This window comes from Notolepis coatsorum (assembly GCF_963971535.1).
Source record: "Notolepis coatsorum genome assembly, chromosome: 14".
Lineage (NCBI taxonomy): Eukaryota > Metazoa > Chordata > Actinopteri > Aulopiformes > Paralepididae > Notolepis > Notolepis coatsorum.
The window spans coordinates 66536180-66560020 of record NC_140178.1 but is presented as its reverse complement, the minus strand read 5'-3'; the positions used below and the strand labels follow the sequence as shown (position 1 = coordinate 66560020).

General features: G+C 42.5%; 1 protein-coding gene across 2 annotated transcripts in view; it reads left to right on the top strand.

The window, feature by feature from the left end:
• The window catches only part of abca3b (ATP-binding cassette, sub-family A (ABC1), member 3b), a 106317-nt gene that overhangs the window by 20447 nt on the left and 62029 nt on the right, over nt 1-23841 (top strand). For both annotated transcript variants that reach the window (XM_084329446.1, XM_084329445.1), the window contains exons 5-8: nt 2267-2432; nt 9634-9893; nt 10260-10376; nt 11396-11516. In XM_084329446.1, coding sequence (XP_084185572.1) covers nt 2267-2432; nt 9634-9893; nt 10260-10376; nt 11396-11516 — 664 coding nt within the window. The remainder of the gene's footprint in view (nt 1-2266; nt 2433-9633; nt 9894-10259; nt 10377-11395; nt 11517-23841) is intronic.

The window sequence follows — 23841 nt, the reverse complement described above, 5'->3', positions numbered from 1 at the left end:
TTGTCTTGGTATGAGAGGGGATGACGAGTGTATTTGTCTTGGTATGAGAGGGGATGAGTGTACTTGTCTTGGTATGAGAAGGGATGAGTGTACTTGTCTTGGCACAAGAGGGGATGAGTGTACTTATCGACAGTCTGTTGCTGCGTTTTCCACCCATATCCCCTAGGCTATAATGTTGTTGCTGTTCCTTAAAATATGGGTCAGTTTAAGAGGAAATAACTGTCTGTACAGATAAGGCAGTGCATTCTACAGTCTGTGTGTGACTCATCACACTGGCTCAGCCGCTTGTTCACCTCAACCCTGAACCCTGTCAACCAGCTACAAGAACTGTTCAAGTAGTATGTAAAACCCCCTAGAATACACCCAGCTGACAATGAAAACAATTAGCCTATTTAAACGCTAACCTCTGATCATTACCGCCACTTAACCGGTGTAACCAGGAAGCAGCTCTTTGAAAGAGAATGAGGATGGATAAAGACTGCACAAATAGGGGTGATACTGTGCGGTCTTCTATGGGAGGAACAGTGTTCCCTGGTAGGATGAATAGACTGGAAAGGCCTTGGACAGCCTAAAGCCCACCTAGGCAATCCAAAGGCCTGCTGAAGCTAAACACGCTGGAGTGAATCATTCATCTCATTCCCTTCTCTCTCCATCTTATTCACTCTGTTTTTCTCTCCTGCACTCGCCAGTGTTCTATCAAATTTCAAATTCAAATTCAAATAGGCTTTATTGGCATGAAATATTAACATACTTATTGCCAAAGCAAGTTCAACATACAAACAATAACATATATATTAAGCAATAAAATATCATAATATTAGTAATAACAGTAAAGACAATCAACAAGAAACATATTAATTTACAAAATAGTCACTCAATCGGGTAGTCATTTTTCAAGTGTGGCCACTCAGATACATTTACAGAGCTTGTTCTCTTATTGTGTGACAACCATCTACATATTTTGCAGCTAATGCTGTACACTGACTTTTCTCCCCACACATGTATAGCAGCTTTTGGTGATCAGGGAGATGGATAAACTGTGCATCAATTTGATTTATTTGATCAAAGAAGACTTCTCTTAGATCCTTGTATTTCTCACAGTATAGCAGGAAGTGAGGTTCTGTCTCAACATCCCCCTGATGGCAAAGCCTGGCCTGTGACGGCCTGTTTCTATGGCTAGACTATGTCCACTCAGTCTGTACCGTGTCAATGTTTTTCTTAATTTTATCTCATTCACAGTGGTCAGGTATTCTACCACCGTGTACTCTCTGTTTAGGGTCAAATAGAATTCTAATTTACTTTGAGATTTGGTTGATTTGTTCCAATATTCTATATAATTTTCTTTTTGTTTTGAAATTATTTGGTTGGGCCAGATTTCTTGGTGTCTGTCCTGAAGCGTTTGTGGGCAGAGATTTCTGACTAGCTGGCAGAGGGGACTCTTATCTGGGTTATCTTTCTCTCTCTCTCTCTCTCTCTCTCTCTCTCTCTCTCTCTCTCTCTCTCTCTCTGTATTTTTCTCTCTCTCTCTCTCTCTCGCTCTCGCTCTCGCTCTCGCTCTCGCTCTCTCGCTCTCTCTCTCGTCTCCATTAGCTACAGTATATTCAGCCTGGTCTAGCATGGTATGATAATGGTTGGGTTTGTGTCTCCATTACCAATGTACAGTTTCTTCCCCTTCAGATGTATATATTTTTTATGATCTCTTTTTACTACACAGTTCTGTATGTCAAATGTCCTGATGAATTGAAAATGGGGGACCCCGATGTAAACAAGACGAAAGTCTTGTTCTGGTCTGCATCCTCTTAGCAGTTGTTTTGTATTGAGCCGTACTGTATTGTACCCATTCTGCAATCTGTTAAAGTTTTCAATCAATCAATCAATGTTCAGCCTTGCTGGGGCTAGCCATGGTCTAGTATGGTTGGGGTTGTGTCTCCATTGCATTTGTTGTAAACACTCTGGTTCCTAGGCAACCTTTCAAAATGCACACCACCAATGGTGGTACTGTACTGCTAAACCATGATGATACAACAGTCCCAGCCAGGATGTGAAAGGTGTCTGTCTCAGCCGGGGTCCAGCCAGCTTTGGTTCTAAAGCTCTATGCTCACTGTAAGCCATGCAGGCCACATCCCGGCTAAACCCTGGCTATTGGAGACAAGGCACTAGTATCAAACATGTTCCGCAGATTCAAGGAAGTGACCTAAATTTGTTGAAATATATAATATGTCTCCTTTAACTCTGTCTTTGCTCTTCTTCCTTCTTGCCCTTACAGGTGAAGTACCACCTGCGTTTCACCTACACCCCTCGGAATGCCCCGGTCAGGGAGAAGTCTGAGCTTAACCCCAACAATGACCTGGACTGGCACACGCTCAGCCTCTACCCCCTCTTCCAGTTACCCGGGCCCAGAGAGCAGTACGACAAAGAGGGGGGCACGCCTGGTGAGCAATACACACACACACACACACACACACACACACACACACACACACACACACACACACACACACACACACACACACACACACACACACACACACACACACACACACACACACACACACACACACACACACACACACACACACACACACACACACACACACACACACACACACACACACACACACACACACACACGCTTATAAAAGCCACAAGTGATGTAGTAAACAGGTAAATGTCAAAACATTTCCAAAAAGTTCAAAGCGATACCTGTACAACAAACAAGATGTGGAAATGACTCAAAATACCATTTATATTGCTGTAGCACTCACACCATCCCCTCCTTGAAGTGGAACACACACACACGCACACGCACGCACATGCACACACACACATACACACAAAAACACACACAATAGAGGCTCTTTCATCCCTCTCCTGATATGGTGAGCTCGTGTTTACTCTGGGCAGCTATGCAAATGATGCCACGCCTAGGTGAGAGAGAGTTCAACTACAGCTTAGGCCATGGTTACACTTACAACGTTTCATTTTCGAATTATTTCGTTTGCATGTCCAAGTTAAAGGGCAACGCTGTTTTGGCAGGAAAACGCGTTTTCCTAGCGGCAACACTCAAAGAGTGTTTTCGTTTTGAAAACTCCCCGACAACAGTGCCATGTAATTTGCGCGATACGGAGCCGTTCATACCCAACGCCCATGCGCAGTAGTAGACACCGACGCCAAATTCTCCCCTGGCTGGACCTCGACTCCGTCCATTAGTCCAAACATCAGAACTATTTCTGGGAGTCACTTGCAATATCGCGCTATAATTAATATAATTTGCTGTCTCCCGACACCAACCGGCCATATGGGGAGGCTATACAGGATATCAGCTGCGTCCTCCTCAGATTGCTTATTCATGTGCTTTATAACGGAGCAGATGGATAACCATTTGACTCCATCCTCCCAGACACCGTCACTGATTGATTTTGTACTTGCTTTTAATTTAGCCATAATTAATTAGATCATTACAACTGTTTTCCATTGATCTTCCCCGTTTAAACCCAAAACCAAGAGGTGAATTATATCTACAGTGGTAGGGCTAACTCTAATGTAAGGGTGTCCACACGCACGGTTATTTCATGTGTTGTCAAGTTATTGTTATAAGGAGCCCAGTCCAAACTACAACAGTCTGCATCCCCTTAACAATTGTTTGTATTTAGCCGTATTGTATTGTACCCATTCTGCAATCTGTTAAATAGCGTTTTCATCCATTTATTCTACTAGCGATAACGTTACTACGTTAATGTACGATAGCGTCAATGCTAACTATATACATGGAAAACGCCAATCACATTAGCATGTAGCTAACAACATCAGAGATCTTTTTGTGAGACTAAACTCTCCGCTCTTTTTTGTTTCATCAACAAATGAGGCAGAACACAGTGAATGTATCCGTTTTTGTTTCTTGCTGAAAAATAAATGCTATGTTGCTAAATGGCCACGCGAGGTATTTAAAGATGGTGGCTTTTCTTGTTTTTGAGCAGGAAGTGTAGTGACGCGTTCAACCTTTCTGATTGGTTGAAAATGGCCTTCATGTTTGAACTACATCGCCACCTACTGCTTTGGCATTGTACTACATGTATATACATCACTCGGTGCTCACGAGACAAAACAACGTCTAACTTGCCTGCCAATACGCAGCGTTCTGAAAAGCGGAATGAAACGCTTCGTTTTGGCTATAGTGTAACCGCAGCCTGTCTCTCGTGGAAAAAAGGAGACTCAAATAATATAGAAAAAATTACAAATGAGCATTCATACTACAAAAAGCCAAATGCCACACACTTTTAGTTTGGAAGACTTATAACCAACACCGATACCAAAAACTAGTGACCAGAAATCACAACCCAGTTTCAGGCCAAAAGCAAAACAGAAAAAGGATGGAACAGAAAATGCCATTATAAACGGCAGGAGGGCTTCTGATTGGCCAACTGGTGGATTGGTTGAGCACTGGTTGTCTTCCTATTGGTGTCTCCATGAGTGACAGGAACCTGGATCATAGTAGCAAAGTAGAGAGAGAGAGAGAGAGAGAGAGACAAAAAAAGAAACAAAATACAACAACCACATACTGTAATGTAACACCCAGTTATACAGAGATCACGCTTGATGGAAAGTGCTTCTCTTCCTCATTCCCTGGAGAGAGAACCCTCCCTCAGACTGTGTTCCCATGGTAACCATGGAGGTGTACAGCTTTTGCCTGATCAGAGTTTTGTAGCCTTGACAACTGGCACCACTCGCCACCTTTAACCCCATCCCAATTAATATCCTTAAAGGCAATCGCGGATCCAAACACGATTGGGCCTTTAAGGATATTAATTGGGATCGGGTTAAAGGTGGCGAGTGGTGCCAGTTGTCAAGGCTACAAAACTTGGTTATCTGTGCATGAAAAACACAGAACAATCGTTGTTCCAGGACAACACACCTGGGCCCTATTCCCCGTACCTGGTTCAACTAAGTCGATCAAAAGTCCCATTATCCAGATTCAATTAACCCGATGTTTGAATCCGCGCTTTCTCTGTTCCTCGAACGCTGATTCAGTCTCGTTAATTCGAACCAGACTTGATACTCAGGATAATTGCGCGCGGCCGCCTCACTTGAAAAGACAGCAGATGTCGATCACAGAAATCCTGATTTTCTAACGGCATTGATTGATTGATTTAAAACTTTATTAAAAGATTGCAGAATGGGTACAATACAGTACGGCTCAGCCTCGCCGACAAGTTAAATGCATAATCTATAGGCTAATGTTAAGTCCCTCATTACCCCAATCAATCAGATTATATTTCTTTAAATGTGCTGCTGGCAGTAGGCTTAATGGAATGAATAATCAAATGAGATCTTGCTAGCAAAAATAATTAGTTCAACTCTTTCAGAATAAGGATAAAAACAAGCCCAAATAGTATATCTAATTGATACGAATTATATTATGAGGATATCTGTACTGTATGTGCTTAGGTATTATGTACTATATAAATACATGGTTCCCAAAGAGAGGCTTGGAGGGAGGCTTGCAGTTACACTATTAATCAGGTTTTAATCTGTTTCGGACATAATCCATACATGCATTGAATTGATTACCCTTTGGTTTATACCAGTGACACCTCATGTTCATCATCAGATAACGGTGCTTGAAAAGATAAATGCATTTTCTCAAATTTCATTCATCAAAAACGTCAAAGGCTCATTCAATTGATCAAGTCACGTCACGTCATCAAATCCATCAAACAGCGCATCTCCTCATATATTTTAAACCCAGTTACAATATCACAATAACGTGTGACACTGTCACAGTGACAGTGATACAATTAAACACTCCACAGATTCAGATTCCTCATAATTCATATCCACAATCCACGCATAGACGCTTCATGTATGCTTGAATGAAACACAATCCGGGCGCTCCGTTAAGCAAATACACAGTGAAGAATATTAAACTAATCAGAGCCAAACGCCCGATAGGTTTCATTCATTAAAAATATCCCGCGGGATTCACATTTGCAATGATCTGTTTAGTCTGTTATTAAAATAACTGTGTCGCGAGCGCCGTATCCGTATAACTATGACGTGCATTATTTAGGACAAAGTAAATTTAGTATCAGCATTTTAGGTATATTATTTTACATTTCAAAAGCCCCCTCTAGGAAAACGAAGCACAAAAACATAATTCAGAATGGTATAATGGGATCTACACTGTGATAATTATTTCAGGAAGCGAGCTGGCATTTCTTTGCGAGGGTGTGGCCATGGTTCATCCAGCTAACTGAACTAAACCCTGCTCCGGAGCAGGTTCAAACTTTTCGATCTGTTGCCATAGCGACTTAGAAAATCCGACGTCGGGGAACGGAAATGTCGGGCTTAAGTCAAGCTATGATGAAAATTATCCGGCTAACTCAGTTAGCCAGGTACGGGGAATAGGGCCCAGGTACATGACAGAGGACATCACACATAATGCAAAGACGGCACACAGACAGACATTAGATATTGGACGTAACATATGTGACAGACTTTAGGGTCTTGTTGAGCAATCTTGATTTTTTTTAGCCATCACTTGTACAAATTGGGCGGATACTTTTCAATCTGTCTTATTAACCATGATGATTTTGGATGAGCTCGTTTTGAGCCAGAGACCTTCAAAAGCTTGGAGCTGTTTTTGCATGCTGAACTATTTTACCCAAGGGCCATTGCAATACACATACACCTTCCAGGTGTTCTGCAGGGAGCAGAGATGTGGCTTTGTTATTATGATACACACATTTAGAATATTTTATTTATGTCCACATAAAAACAAGGTTTAAAGGACACAAATATTAACAGTGCACTTGTACATTGTGGGATTATTCGGATACAATCGTGCCACAGTGGCAATCAAAGTTACAGACTCGCACGGATGATGAACCTGACAATCAACACACAGCTCATGGGTACAGATAGCAGCGTCTTCTCCAAATTGCCCGGCTGCCAATAATTGCTGACACTGAGCAATATTTAATTGTTTGGCTCTTCTCTTCGGAAGACCGGCCAACTGAAGGCCTCTAACACCCAACTTATGGACATGACCCAGGCTTCCAAATATGAAGACTAAAAGTTTACAGTTGTAGCCGAGTTGTGAAATGGTATGGTCTAACAGTTGATATTTTAACATTTTGGTTGTAAATGCTTCCTCTAGACTGTAGTCAAACGTGCAACCAACTTCCAGGATGAGAACCTCTCTGTTATTCTCATTAACAATAACAACATCGGGGGTGTTTGCTGAAATGTCAGAGAACAGTGAATTGTCCCTACACAGATTGAGCATATATGGCTTCACACTGGTGTGTTTATACAGCTTATATGTTGCAGGTGACCCGAGTGTGGAACTGACACTGTCTGCAATCAGGTTCACGATCCTATCATGCCTACAAATGTAGAGCCCTTTGTATGCATGACAGCCATTGAGTATGTGAGACATGGTTTCTGTTGTCTGTTCATGACCATGGTGTATGCAGTGTGGGCTATGACTGCCAGGGAACCAGATGGAAAGGTTGAGCATTGATGGTAAAACCTGTAGCCTAGCTTTTAAAGTAAAAATGATGATGCTCTCATCAATAGCTACATTTTTAAAAACTGCGTGCGAGACAGAGTGGTCAGCGGCAGGGAGACAAGCAAGCTTCCCTTGCAGTTTAAGCTCAGTCCAGTGTTGACGTTGGCGTTGTTGTTGTGCCGACATGAGATGGCCACGGGCATTGGTAAGTGGCAGTTCATGCCACGTTCCACAGATGTCAATGGTGGCCTTCACAGAGATGGTAGGGTCAGAGATGATCTCCTCAGAAACGTTAACAGCGTCTGAGTCCGGCCCCACCCACTCCAGGGCCACGTTGGACCAGCCGCATAGGTCATTCAGGTCTGGCCAGTCAGACCACACCCCGAATCCGGGGGCGTGGCTGTCCAGCTTTCCACTAGCTTTCTTCTTGTAACCCAGGAAGTTTGGATCAGACCCACACGCCAGGTTCTTAATCTCCCGATTTAAGATACAATTTAACACAAGTTCAAGTTTGCTTTTATTTGTCACGTATAAAGTACATGTACATTACAGTGATGCTTGGATCTGTATGAGCCCCTGAGAATGTGCTTCATACAGTAAAAAAAAGGAAGTCCCAACACTATATAATATAGAATATACAAACTAAAGTACAACCTAAGTACAATGAAGTAAAAATGCAGACAATGAGGTACAAAAACCTTTTTTTAAAAGGCAAGGTGCAAATGAGGTATGGATGTAGTGCAAATCTCTTTAATAAATAGATAAATATGATGTTAAAGTGTTTAACCCTTGTGTCTGAAAACTAAAGTGTTACACTCTTACCATTAGGGGACTAAAGTGTCCTCTTAACTCATTGACCGCCACGCTGTTTTCCCATCTCTACTCAATGGCGCCAGCGTTATTGACCATTTTCGCGATGTTTGCGGACCCATCGTGTGTTCTGTATTATAGCTATGGATTGATTGATTGCAGAATGGGTACAGTACAGTACAGTACAGCTCAATACATACAATTGTTAAGGGGATGCAGACCAGAGAAAGACTTTCGTCTTGTTTACATCAGGGTCCCCCATTTTCAATTCATCATAACATATATGACATACATGACATACAGATAGACAGTACTGCTACAGCTATACATTTATGACATATCAGATTTGCAAATACAGTACTGTTTGTGATACAAAAGTGTCCAGAAAAAGAGTGTATATACATTTGACGTAGAAACTGTACATTGGAGGAGGTTGGGTGGGTGGCGTGGGGTTGGGTGGGTGGGTGGGGACTGTACATTGGAGGTGGGGGGGGGACACTGTACACTGTACATTGGAATACTGACAAAGCCTTTTTTGCACAGTCCGATGAACCCATTATTACAGCCAACCATGGCTGGTGCCCCATCGGTTGTAATAGAGATGAGTTTATGGAGGGGTAGTTTGCTCTGCTTAGCGAACTCCATGAAGGCTTGAAAGAGTCTAGGGTCTCTGTAGGTGAGGGCTTTGTTATGGAGCGTGTCTGGGTCACTTTCTTTTAGGTGGTCATAAAATGTAAATACTCTGTTTTGGATTTAGATGATTAGTGGGTATCTTCCTAATTCTGCTCTGCATGCATTATTTGGTATTTTCCATTGGGTGTAGAGAAAGGAGTTGCAAAATTCTGCATGCAGAATCTCAATTTGGTTTGTCCAATTTAGCAAAATCTTGGTTAGCAAGTGGGCCCCAGACCTTGCAACCATACAGGGAAATTGGTTCTATGACTAATATTTTGAGCCAGATTTTAATTGGAATGTCTAGCTTGATGTTCCTTTTGATAGGGTAAAAAGCCCTTCTTGCTTTATCTCATGTAATTCACAGCTCACAGACCATTTGTTGTTGGTGTACATTGATTTTATCATGTCATAGGTTTAACAGTTTGTACAGCAGACCCTCATGCCAATTGAATCAAATGCTTTTTGGAAGTCAACAAAGCAGGAGTATTATTTGCTTTTGTTTTTGTCTATTTGGTTGTCAATTAGGGTGCTGAGGGTGAAAATGTGGTCTGTCATACAATGATTTGGTAGGAAGCCAATTTGTGATTATCTCTCTCTCTCTCTCTCTCTCTCTCTCTCTCTCTCTTCACATCCTCCAGGTTATTTCAGGGAGGGCTTCCTGGCGGTGCAGCATGCGGTGGACAGGGCCATCATGCGCTCTTACAACAGAATGGAGGCCTCTGCCCTGCTGGCCCAGACCAGGGTGGTTCTGTCTCGGTTCCCCTACCCAGCCTTCATATACGACGTGTTCATCCTGGCCATCCAGAACCAGCTGCCCCTGCTGCTAGTCCTCAGCTTCACATACACATCACTCAATATAGTCAGGGCTGTGGTGCAGGAGAAGGAGAGGAAGCTCAAGGTGTGTGTGTGTGTGTGTGTGTGTGTGTGTGTGTGTGTGTGTGTGTGTGTGCGCGTAGTGTTTTGTAGCAGGTTGGTGGTTATGAATGAGTGACGTTCCTAACCTTTTTCATTGTGTGTGTGCACTTCTCTCTCTCTCTCCCTCTGTGCCTCTCTCTGTCTCTCTTTCTCTGCCTCTCTCTCTGTTTCTCTCTCTCTCTGTCTATCTTTCTCTGTGTCTGTCTGTCTGTCTGTCTGTCTGTCTGTCTGTCTGTCTGTCTGTCTCCCTCCCCCTCTCTCTCTGTCTCCTTGTCTCTCCCCCTCTCTCTCTCTCTCTCTCTCTCTCTCTCTCTCTCTCTCTCTCTCTCTCTCTCTCTCTCTGTTTCAGGAGTACATGAGAATGATGGGTCTCAGTAACTGGCTCCACTGGAGCGCCTGGTTCCTCATGTTCTTCCTCTTCCTCTCCATCTCCCTCTTCTTCGTCACTCTGCTCTTCTGCATCCAGGTCAGTCACACATCTCTAACCTCTCGATGTAAAATTCCAGATAGTTATGCAAACACCAAGCAGTCAAATAAAGCCACAGATAAACTGGCATGATGGAGCATACGTACCTCCAGTAGGGTGTCATTCACAGTTTCTTGCAAGTTATTTTCAGGCTGGGGCCAGCAGGACACACAGTCAAGTAAAGGAAAGGATTGTGTACATTCAAGATTTAAATCATTGTTAAAGGGGTATTCCAGGACTCCCTGGAAGAAGAGATCTTGTATCTCAATGGGACATTCCTGGATAAATAAAGGATAAAAAAAAAGTCCCATCAGTCCGTCCAAAAAGCACATGAGTCTCTTTTTCTTAATCCTCCAATCACAACTGTTGCTTCCCTCTGACAAACTGTGTCTATTGTAAGTGAAGACTCTTTTGATGTGATATCTCAGAAACAAATATACTGGTGCAAGTCGTTTTTTTTGATTGATTAAAAAGATTCCCCATTTTGCCAAATTAGTTTTTCTTTTTTAAATGTTGACTTCTGCTTTAATGTGTTTTATTGTATACATTATTTCAGTGGAATGTTTCTTGTTGTGTTTGCTAAGATCAAAACACGGCCAAGAGATGAACAGTTATTATATATTTTAGCAAGATAACTTAACTTTTTCTCTCTATATGGAAGTCGCAAATAATAGTGGCTCCACATCTTTCCCCAGCTGACCACAAAACAGCTATAGTCAATTTGTGAACCCAGGGTTTGTTATTGTTGTCGAGAAGGTTTCAGTGAAATTGCATTGCAAGGTAACAGCTTGGACTCAAGTTTATTTCCTGTCGCAGTGTTTTGCTAATGTCAAGAGCTGACAGGAAAACAAATGTAGAATCTGCGACGGTTCATTCGCTTTGTATATACAGTATGTAATGCATACAAAGCTCAATAGAGCTAGTGACCCCCTGGAACTCCCTCAAGGACTCCTGGGAGTCCCCGGACCCCACTTTGAGAACCACTGTTCTAACTGACCTACTGTAAATGGCGTTTGTAGGTGAGTCCTCAAGGAGCTGTGCTGACCTACAGCGACCCCACCCTGGTCTTCTTCTTCCTGCTAGCCTTCGCTGTGGCCACCATCAACTTCAGCTTCATGATCAGTGTCTTCTTCTCACGAGGTCTGTGTGTGTGTGTCTTTGTGAGAGGGAAAAGGGGAGTTTTATATGAGTGTGTCTTTTTCAGTTTGTTTACACCTGTACTGTACGTGTGTGTTTCATGCCAGCTGAGAGATGTTCCATGCTGTGTGTTTAGTTAGATATTGGTCAGACTCAGAGTATTTCATTCCCCAGTGTTGTTTGCTCTGCCTCTCGGAGCTCACCTGAAGAATAAACACTGTGATGAAAAACACCCATCAGTTTCACAAGCAATCAAAGTTCAGAACAACACAGCAGAAGAAAAAGATTAAGACAGGTGCATGTGTGTATGCTTGTGTGTGCGTGTGTGTGTTTGCATGTACACGCACATGCATGTCATGTGTACGTGCAAATGTGTGTGTGTGTGCATGGTTTCGTATGTGTCAACTTTCAAAATAGTTTGTTATTCATCGCGGGCTATCAACAATACATTACATGAGAGCAAATCTAATTTGTATTCATCCAATGTACAAACTAGGCCTAGATATACAATTGTGCTGACTAGACAGAGCTATATATACACCAACTCCTTGGACATAATAATATGAAACGATCAGTATTGACTAATTGACATGCATGAGACGGTAGCCTTCATCTGGAACTGCTGCTGTTTCTGTTACATAGTGCTGATCTTTTTGTCAAGACAAAGGATACATTTTGAGACCTACAGTATAGTTACTGTATTGACTTTGTTGGTTTATTGTACTGTAATTCCTACTTCTCTGTTATCAGTAATATCAACTGGCACCGGAAATAGGAGGACACTGAGATTCTTTGTCCCCCTACTTTTACCGTCTAACCAGTGATCCCTCTTGGCTCATTTTAAAATAATTTCCATGGCAGGTGTCTGGTTTCTGTTCTACATCGTCCCAGGAATGGGCTTTTATTGAGACCTATCTCATTTACATTCGGAGCAGGCAGGACCTAATTTACATCAAAATAGGCGCCAAACCAAAACTGTATAACTGTTTGCAGTACTACTAGTAGTACTCAGTAGTTACTACTACTAGTTCTACATATTTCCCTAGAAAATATGCATTTCCCTGATTCCACCTCAACAGTTGCTCCCTATGCACTCTTTAAAACACATCCTCAGGCTGCCTAAATGAGGATTGGCCTGCCCCAGTCCCTAAATCAAACACACCCACACTTTACTGTGTCAGTTCAGTTGTACCTCCATGTAACAATATCAGATTCCAAACTCAGATTGTGATAATTTCCCATGATGTACTTTGGATGTAATACTGTAATAGTGGTTAAATGAGAAGACATGTACCACTATGGATGGTCTGAGATGACACTAGGAACTTTGGGACACTTGGAAATACTGTAGAAGTTGTAGTGAGTTCTTCATGCAAGGAATCCCTAAAATGTCATTGAATTGAGGGAGTTCAATGATGATAAACTAACCAAAATACATCAAAGCACATGCAAGAGACTAGTATTCAACTCTAGGGAAGGTCTAGGAAAGGTTTAGGCCATGTCCAGACGAAACCGATTTTGGTCGTAGTTGAGGCCATAGGTGCCAGCAGCTGCTGGATCCCAAGCGTTCACATACTTATGCACACAAGGATATTTCATGTTTAATCATTGTATTTAGTAAATTATTCAAATATAATCCAAAACTATTTGTGTTTTCCTTCAATCATGACATGCTTTATCACAAAATGTATCTTAGATGAAGATATAATAAAGATTAATGTGTGAAATATTTGGAAAACTGACTATTCCAAAGGGGTTCACATAATGGTATATACAGCACTATTGTACATTCTATCATACAGAGATTATATGATTACTATGATTACAGTTTAAGGCAGTTGTAAACAGTGAAAGCAGTAGGTAGGTATACGTTGAGTATAGGCAACAGAGTTCAAAGTTCATACAGTATGTGTAACAGACTAGGGTATAGGCAATGGAGTTCAGGGAGATGGCAGCTGAGGGAAAGATACTGTTCCTGAGTCTGCTTGACTTGGAGCGGAGGTTCCTGTAGCGTCTCCCGGAGGGGAGGAGGGCAAACGGTCCATGATTGGGATGAGACGTGTCCTTGACAATGCTGCATGCCTTCCTCAGACATCGTTTGTGATGGATAGACTTTGCAGGGAGTGATGTACCAGTGATGTGTTGGGCGGTTTTCACCACCGGATCAAATAAAAAACTCAGCAAGACCGACAGCTTCTCAGTTACAGTGGGTGACAATATTGTCACAAGGAAAGATGAAATTACATACCTAGGTTCCATCCTAGAGGCAAATCTTTCCTGTGACAAAATGGCATCCAATGTAATAAAAAAAGTCAACCAACGAACTAGATTCTTGTACCGGATCTCCTCTCTAGTAAACAAGAATACCCTGAAGACTCTGGCAGGAGCTCTCATTCAAGGGTACTACGACTATGCTTGCACCTCATGGTACCAAAGCACCTCAAAGGCGCTAAAAACAAGATTACAAACATCACAAAACATACTGGTCAGACTACTGCTTGACCTTACTCCTAGAACCCACCTCACCCCTGCCCACTTTGACAACCTAGGATGGCTTAGAGTAGACGACAGAGTACAGAAACTTGCAATGGGCCTGGTCTACAAGATACACTACACCACTAAGGTACCCATGTACATGTCAAAATACTTCCCAAAGGTCAGTGAATACCACGACCACAACACCAGAGGGAGCTCCACAAATTATGTTAAACCCAGATTTGGCTCAAACAAGGGACTGAACACGTTTCGCAATTATGCCACAATGCATCAATGTGGAACGCCCTACCCACAGCTGTAAAGGAATGTGAATCACTACCCACCTTCAAAACCACTCGCAAAGAGCACCTACGGGAGACTGCAATTCGAAACTGGCCCCTGTAAATGTCCAAACCCAACTCCCTCCAATGTACAGTTCCCCCCCCCCCCCCCCCTCCACCCCGCCTACCGGGCGCACAACACTGCCAGGTGCTGGACCTCCTCCCTGTAGGCAGACTCATCGTTGTTTTTGATGAGGCCCACCACCGCTGTGTCGCCTGCAAACTTGATAATGGTGTCGGTGTGTCAATTGCAATATGACTCAGTTTAGCTATAACCAGAGAAAGTGATACTGCTTGTAATTTGCAACTCACAAATTGTAGAGTTATATTTCTAACACTGGGTCATATTGTGTTGCTTTAGTTCAGTCAGAACTAGGTGTTGGCCTCCATCTGTCACCTGCCTCCAGCATTTCTCCTCTTACTCTGACATAAAGAGAATAGCCCAGGGGCTTATTTACCTCCTTCTTTTCACTTAGCCCTCCTCTCGCTTTCTTCCTCATACTCCGGTCTCTCTTGGGTCCATGAATGATTCATGGCCTGTGTTTACAGGTGACAGAGACGGCTTAGTTTAAAGGCATTGGGTTCGGTGAAGAAGAGGGCCAGGTCCAGTATAATATAGATATTTAATTTAGTCATAGGCTGCTACCCATCTCGCCTAGGAAAGGATCATTTATTTTGTTGAGCAGAGGAGTGCAGATAAGGTACTCTTGTTGAAAACAGGCCAAGCACCAAGGCTATAGGCATGTCTGAGCACCCAGACAGAGCATCTTCTAATAAAGAAAATATATTTTTCTCTAGTCTTTGTGCAAGGGGCTGTCTTGAGCATTCAAGACTTCCAGCCAACACTGGAGAGATTTGCCCTCTTTCCTACTAATTTCCTTCTTCCACACACCGCTACTCTTTTTAGGAATCGATAATGGTGCTTAATCAATATATGGTCCATTCAGGCCCCAATTGACACATTGTGTCTTACAAGTCTTTCTAATTTTGCCTCAGAAATGGAATCGTAAAAATAACCCGTGGAGTCATTTGGTTTCTTTCTCGTGCACAATGCTCAACTATCTATTTTTATGTCTTCCCCCCTTTTACTGTCTTTCTCCAGTCTTGTGTGTTTGCGTTGGCTTTTCAAGAAGCACATACAGAATTGCTCAGTTGATCTTGAGGGTGGCAGTTGAATTTTGTGCTGCAAAAACAGTGCTATTTCAATAATAATAATAGCTTCATTTTATATAGCGCCTTTCAAAAGACCCAAGATCGCTTTACATAGGGGGGGGAAATAACAAAGTAACAAACATAGTGGACAGACACAACATATACATATAAAGTGAGAAATTAGGGGTTACCTACTTTTCTTTTTTCTTTTTTTTCTTACTTTATTGCCAACAGCAATACAATGACAGTACAGTACAAATGACAATACAGACAACAACAAAAAAAGGGAGAAAATAAATAAAATAAAGTAAACATTTACAAATAACTAACCTTGATTGGGTCCCTCCTCCAAAACATTCCTGCCTACACAAATATACCTACACTTTTCCCTCTCTGTATATACATACCCACAATACACACTTGTACATTTCCCTCCATCCTGTCTCAAAGCAGTGTGTCCCAAGCCTACCCGAGATAGCTAGTAATTGACCTCCATCTCTTCTCAAAGAGAGGCATCTTCAGCTGTAGCTGGGCTGTCATGTGTTCCATCATATGTACATGTTTAACTTTCTGTTTCCATTGAGCAGTCGTAGGGGGCTCAGGTTTCATCCAGTTAATAGTATGATTTTTTTTTGCAATCATCAATAAGATGTGTAATATATAGTACTGATCCGTATCCAACACTCGTTCACTCTGTATTTCTAACAGAAACAACATTGGGTCCATGGGGATGTCCCTTTCCAATATTTTCTCTTTCTTCTTTTATATCCTTCCAAAACGTCTGTATTTCTGGGCAGTCCCAGAATATGTGCGTATGATCCCCAACCATACCACATTCCCTCCAGCATTTGTTGGTAGAGTCCTTTTTGAAGACACATGCTGTCAATGGAGTTCTGAAGAATCTCATTTTGACCTTCCAATCAAATTCTTTCCATAACTGGCTTCCAATCCCCCTGTGACAGTTAAAACACATGGCCTCCCAATCTTCATCCTCCACTATTGTATTCATCTCTAGTTCCCATTTTTCTTTAATATGTAGAGTGTCATCAGACATGTCTAGCCTTAGATTTTGGTACATAAGGGATATTTGTTTTCTTGTCAATATCGGGCGTTCACACAGTCGTATAAAATGGAATTCAATATTAGATGGTTCTTTCTTAACACTTTCAGTGCCCAGCAGGGGGCGCACATTTAGTAATTGAATGCCCACCATCCACTGCAATGTTAGCATTAATATCGCCTAATCTATGTTTTAAATTATGGCTGTGTCTAATCTGCCCGTTGCATTATCAATGACTCATTTCCAGTCAACATTGTCGAAGCGGATTGTTTTTTTATCGGTTCATTTCCGTTTTTTTTTTTTTTTTAAACTTAAATTTTTTATTAACATTTATTTAGACAGACAGCACTTACAAAAAATAAATAATAAAAAATGAAGAGACTAGTATCACAATAAAAACAAAAAGAAAAAACAGTGCACATAAATATTTACATGGGTATCACATGGTTAGTTGTCTGGTTCCCCTACTGTTGTTTTCTAGGTATTTGATACAAAGGCTGATTGTGTATCTCCCTTAAACAGGCATAAACAGGTAATTCCTACTCAAAGACAATAAATGCTGACTAAGGTTTGTATGTGTGATCTGGGTCCAGAGACCCTCCTTGAGTTTCTTTCTTCCCTTCTCCTTCGTCCTTTCTTTTTTTTTCTCTTGTTTATTAACTTTCACTTTGCCTTTTGTTTCACCCGTACACAAACCACATCATCCCTGAATATTTAATATCACACCGTTAAACAGACATAAATAATAAGGTATAAAAGCATTCAGCACTTGTAATATCCCAAAAACAAAATAGATAATATTAACTAAAGTACAGGTGTGTGACATGGGTTCATAGACCCTGCTTGAACATCTTTCCTCCTTTACCCTTCGCTCTCTTGTGTTGCATTTGGTTCTTCCTCTGTGATGTCGTTCTCGTTCCTTTTATAATCCTCCCACTTTCCCCATCTTTCCCCAAATTTCTCTTCCTGTAACCTCAGCATGTGTGTTATCCTTTCCATATCCTGTATTTCTTCCACTATTCCTACCCATTTTGCTATTGTCGGTGGGTCTTCCTTATACCACAGTCTCGTTATTGCTTTTCTGGCCGCTATCAACATTATCTTTATTAAATATTTGTCCCCCCCTTGTATTCCCTCGTGTGTCAGGTCTCCTAAGTAAAGCACCAGTCCTGTTTGTGGTATCCCGTATCCTAATATTCTGATCATTGCTTCCCCTATCTCCTCCCAATACCCCTTCAGCTTCTGACATCCCCAGAATATGTGCGTGTGATTTGCCCCCTCCTTCCCACACATCCTCCAGCATGCTTTTTGTGTTGGTGCATATTTTCCCTTCAGCTCTGGGGTTATAAAGAATCTGATTATGTTTTTCCATCCAAATTCTTTCCATATTCTCGATCCTGTTGTTGAATGTTGTACCTCGCATATGTTCCCCCATTCCTTCCCTGTTATTTCTATCTCTAGCTCTCTCTCCCATTTCTCCCTTATGTAATCGGTTGTGTGTCCCTTGCTGGTCATTATAGCCCGGTATATTGCTGATATTACTCTTCCTTGCCCCCCTTCGTATGCCCATACTATCATCTTTATTATTCCATTCTGTTCCTCGTCTTTGGCCCCCCTTATTTCTTTGTTGTAGTAGTCTCTAACCTGTAGATATCTGAAGTGGTCCCTGTTTTCTAGTCCAAATTTCTCCTTTAATTTTTGTAGTGTCTGCATTTCTCCCTTCTCTATCATTTTGCATATTGCTGTTGCCCCCCCCTCTCCCACCTTCTGAATCCATGGTCTAACCTCCCTGGTTTGAATCTCTTGTCATGTGCTACCCATCTCAGGACCCCTGACTGCTTCTCCAATTTGTGTGTTTTTACTACTCTGTTCCATATGGTCAAGGTGTATTTGGTGATTGGATCTAATAGTCCCTCTTTTTCTTTAAATAGTTCCCTATCCCCCATCAGAGCTTGTACCTTGTATCCCTCCCCTTCTTTTTCAATGTCTTTCCATCTTGCCTCATATCTGTCGTTACACCAGCACGTCACTGCTCTCAGTTGTGCTGCATAGTAATAATCTTGTAGGCTGGGTACTGCCATCCCTCCCTCTTCCTTTGGTAGTTGTAGTGTTTTATATCTGACCCGTGGTCTTCTCCCCGCCCATATGAACCTCGATATCAGTCTGTCCCACTCCCTGAATTGATTCTGTGGTATTTGTATCGGTAGTGACTGGAATAGGTACAGTAACCTTGATAGTATGTTCATTTTAATGACCTCTATTCTTGAATTGAAGTCCAAGGGCATTACTGTCCATCTCTCTAGGTCTCTCTTGATGTTCTGATTTATCTGTGTATAATTCGCCTCAAACAGTTTCTCCACCCCTCTCGTGATGTTCACCCCTAAGTATTTAATCTTGTCCATGTCCCATCTTATCCCGTACTGTTCTCTAATTTCCGTCATTGGAGAGTAGTTCCATGCTAAGGTCTGTGTCTTTGTCACGTTTAGTTTGTATCCTGAGTAGTGACCATATTCCTTCAGTAGATCCATCAGTGCCGGGAAGCTCTTTTCTGGTTGCCTCATGTATACTATCACGTCGTCTGCAAATAAGCCTAGTTTATATTCCGTTCCCTTTATCCTTACTCCCTTGATGTCCTCGGTCTGCCTGATCAGTTGTGCCAGTGGTTCTATGAAAACGGCGAAGAGCGTCGGTGAGAGACAACATCCCTGTCTGGTAGCCCTCTCTAATCTGATTCTATCCGTCAAGCTGCCATTCACCTTAACCCTCGCTGTCGGCTCTTGATATAGCGCCTTGATCATCTTCATCGCCCTCCCGTTCAGTCCGAACCTCATCAATGTTTTATATAAAAATGTCCAGCTCACACTGTCGAACGCTTTTTCTGCATCTAGGCTAATCAGTACCGCGCTACCCCCTTGTTTTTGTATCTCCTCTACTATGTGTAATGTCTTTCTCACGTTGTCCTGTGTCTGTCTCCCTTTAATAAATCCAGTTTGATCTTCATCTATAATGTCTGGCATAAACGTCTCAAATCTTTTTGATATTATCGATGTATACATCTTGTAATCTACGTTGAGTATGGACACAGGTCTGAAACTACTACATAATTCCCTATCCTTCCCTTCCTTCGGTATCGTGGTGATTATGGCTTCCTTCCACGAGGGGGGCATTTTCCCCTCTTCCATCGTGTGTCTGAACGCCGCCCCTAACATGGGTGCTAATTCAGTTCTAAATGTCTTGTAGAATTCCGATGGGAATCCGTCGCTCCCCGGAGACTTGTTGTTTTTAGCTCTACTAATTGCATCTTCCAGTTCTTGTTCCGTAATTATTTTATTTAACTCTTCATTCTGTTCTTTCCCTATCGATGGTAACTCTAGCTTCTCCAGATATGTTTCTATTTCCTCTTCTCCCGCTGCTTTTGGCTGTGTGTATAATTTCTCATAGTATTCTCTAAATGTCCTCTATTTCAGCTGGGTCCCTCAATATTTCATTAGTCTTGGTATCCCTTATTGTGTGTATCGTGTTCAACTTCTGTTGCGTTCTAATTCTCCTAGCCAACAGTCTGGTCGCTTTTGGTCCCCCTTCATAGTACGTTTGTTTCATGAACCTCGCTTTCTTTTCTATTTCCGTCAATAATTCCCTATTTATCCTGGCCTTTACTTCTTTGATTTCTCCGAGCGTTTCCTGTTCTTTTGATATCTGGTGTCTCCCCTCTAGCTTCTTTAGCTTCCCTATCAGATTGTGATATGTCTTCGTTCTGGCCTTCTTCAGCATTGCTGTTTTTTCCATCAATTTCCCCCTTATCACTACCTTCAGTGTGTCCCATAGAATGTTCGGGTCTACCGCCCCGTTGTCATTTTCTTCCTTATATCTGGCTATCTCCTCCTTGATCTGACTCACCACCCCTTTGTTATTTAATATTCCTACATTTAGTCTCCAAATCGTGTTCCTCCGTCTCCCTTCTAGATCTACTGTCAGATATATGGCACTGTGATCCGATATGTCCGCCACTCCTATACTGCTCTCCCGTGCCCTGTAACTGTCCCCCGTCGTCATCAAAAAGTAGTCTATTCTTGCATACGTCACGTGTGGGTGTGAGTAATGTGTGTATTCCCTGTCCATGGCGTGCATCTCCCTCCAAACGTCTGTAATTCCCATTTCCGTCATCTGAATATTCATATATCTACTGATGGGCGCCCGTCCTTTTCTAGTACTCGTGGTGTCTAGGTCGTGATTCAGTACCACGTTAAAATCTCCCGTACATATCAATATCCCTTCTAGTTCCATCACTATCATGTCAAAAATGGTCTCATATAAATCTCTCTCACTCTCTGGGGGTGCATAAACATTTACTAACGTAACCATTTGGCCCTCCATTTTCCCCTTCACCAAAACAAACCTTCCCTCCTTGTCTCTTACTTCCTTGATCAATTCAAATTTGACTGTGTTTTTGATTAACGTGATTACTCCTCTCCTCGGGTTTTGTTCAAAGGAACTATAGTATGCATTTTCATATCCAAATCTCTTCAGTTTCTCATGACCCTGTGCTACCAAATGTGTCTCCTGCAGAAAAATCACTTCCATCTCACTTTTTTTACATTTCAACATCACTTTGCCCCTTTTTATCGCATTATTCATTCCATTAACGTTTAATGACATCATTTTTATACCTTTAACCCTTGTCATCTTTCTTCTTCTTTCGTCTGTCAGTCCCCCCCATGTCACACTCATTCCCCCCTCCGGTTGGAGCCTCCGCTCTCTTCACCGAATACATATAATGATTAACATAAATAAAAAACATAAACTTTACATAAAGTGCTCCCAAGGCGTTCGGGGGGTCCCTGTGTCCCCCCCTGTCCCCTGCTGGTGGGTGAGGGGTAATTGCCCTCCTAGCGAGGGGCCCCCTCCTGACGGCTTGGGGGTTTGAAACCCTTGCCCCCAATCGCTCGTCATATTTGTCCAGCTTTCTTACTGTTTTTTTTTTTTGCTTTCGAGCTCCTGGTCAAAAAGCGCTCTGTCCTTCCTTTTGATCAAAGACCCTCTTTTCTTGTTCCCTCTCAATGTGACTCATATGTTTCATTGTCCCTCCTTCCTCCCATATCCGTGTGCGGTGTCTACCGTGTACCCCTTATTATTTTCTTTTCCTCTCCTCTATTTTCTATGTGATGTCCATTTATCCCCTTAATCCCTCCCAACTGTGTTACTCACAGCGTGTTTCTATGTATCTGTTTCAGTATGGTCTGTGTCTCGCCTATCAAACCTAGTTATATTTCCATTTATTTCCTCCATCAGCTTGTGTATTATGTGTCCATGTATACGTTACGTTCATTTCTATATCCTGCCTCTACCTGGGAATGTGTGCTTATGCATATGTTATTTCAGTTTCTATACTTTGTCTCTATTTGAATAGTTTTTTCAATCTCTTGTGTGTGTACTCATCCGTTCGCCTCCTCCCGCCTCCTCTCCGTCTGGCCTCCTCATCCGTCTCCGTCCTCGCTCCGTCACGTTTCACCTCCGCCTTCTCCTCTCTCCTCCCTCCGGTTTCGGTCTTCCACTCTGATCCACCTGCGGGCTCCTTCCAATCTCTGCTGCAGGCTCCGCGTCTGTTCCTCCCGCCTCCTTCCTTCTCCGTCCTCCGACATCCTCATCCCTCGCCGTCTCATCTCTCGCTCCGCTTCTCGTACATCGCCGCTCCTTCCTCCCAGTGAATCCTTAGCGAGGTCATGGGTGACTGGAATCTCATTCCGTTTTCTTTCAGGGTTTTCTTCAGTCCCGCGTAGGACCTGCGTGTTATCGCTACCGCTGTCGAGTAGTCGTGATCAAATGATAGTCTTTTCCCTTCGATTTCAATCTTCTTGGTCCACGCGGTTCTGAGTACCAATTCCTTAACCTCGAATCTCAGAAAGTTAATAATCACCGCCCTCGGAGGTCTGTCCGGTTGTGGTCTCGGAGCCAACGCCCTGTGGGCCCTCTGTATCTCCATTTTTTCCAGTCCCGTTTCCTTCATTTGTTCTTTGATAAGTTTTTCCACATATAGGGTCACCGATTCCCCTTCGACTCCTTCTTTCAGTCCCCATATTCTGATGTTATTTCTCTGTGACCTCCCCTCCATGTCCGACATCTTTGTCTCCATCTGTTCTTGTTTCTGAATCACACATGTTAATACCTCGTGTATCTCCGTGTTCCATTCCTCCGCGTGAGCCGTCCTAGTCTGTAACTCGGTCACGTTTCTGTTCTGTTCCGCCATCTTCTCCTCCACCCTTTTGATTTCTGTATTCATTTCACCTCTGAAGTCCTCCTGTTCCTTCCTCAATTCCTCCCGTAGCTTCCCAATATCATTCCTTATCGTGTCCGTGTTCAGTTTTATCGCTGCTGTTATGTTCTCCAGTATCCCGGCCTGCATGTTCACGGCCCATCCTGGCATTACCGTGTCTGCCTCAGCGGTACCTCCCCCTTCTTTCGCCTGGCTTTTCTCGGCTTCGCTCCGGGGATTCTGTTTCTTCGGATTCTCTCCTTCTCGTATGTTCTCCATTTCTATTTCCTTCACAATCGTTGTCTCTTCCTTACTTCTCGTGAGCATTTTCCTTTTTAATTACTTTTCGGGTCTTTTTTTATCCGTTTTTTCACTCATTTGACCAGGAGCTCTTTCGCACGTGTGTTACCCGTCTGCTCTCATACCGGAAGTCCGGTTCATTTCCGTTTTATAGCATTTTGAAAAGCCCTCGTTTTCATGGAAAAATAAAAGATTCCATGATAATCGCCCTGTACTGTAATATTCGTCATTTTTCGGCCTATTTATGAATAGTTTTCAAATAAACGCTAGATTATCGATAGTATATGTGTACGTGTGCACGCTGCTGAAAATCGATTCTCTCAGTTCCTGATCGCTCTTACAGTCAAACAGCCATATCACATTATAGGGGAAAAGCTTATATCTCCGTGAAAACGGGTCTGATTATCCTAAGACTGGTAAAATAGATTCCTTACCTGAGATCAGATGGTATCCAAATGGATTATTCCAATTCCTGATCGCCATTCCAAAAATGTATCCTTTTAGTGATCCCACGCGTATACTGTAAAACACATATTACACGCTGTGCTGAGGGTCCAGAATGAATCTGATCGGCTCCGGTTACATGCGTGAGAAGTAAAATGTGGATTCCAGAGTTTTTTTTTCTCATCCATTTTCATCGAGTCCAATCCAAAATGGTGCATTACCATCTGGGAGACGATAGGGGGCGCTTTTTTCACATCTGAGCGCCTGGCGGGGCAGGATTACCAACGGTAGACTCGGTGATGAAAT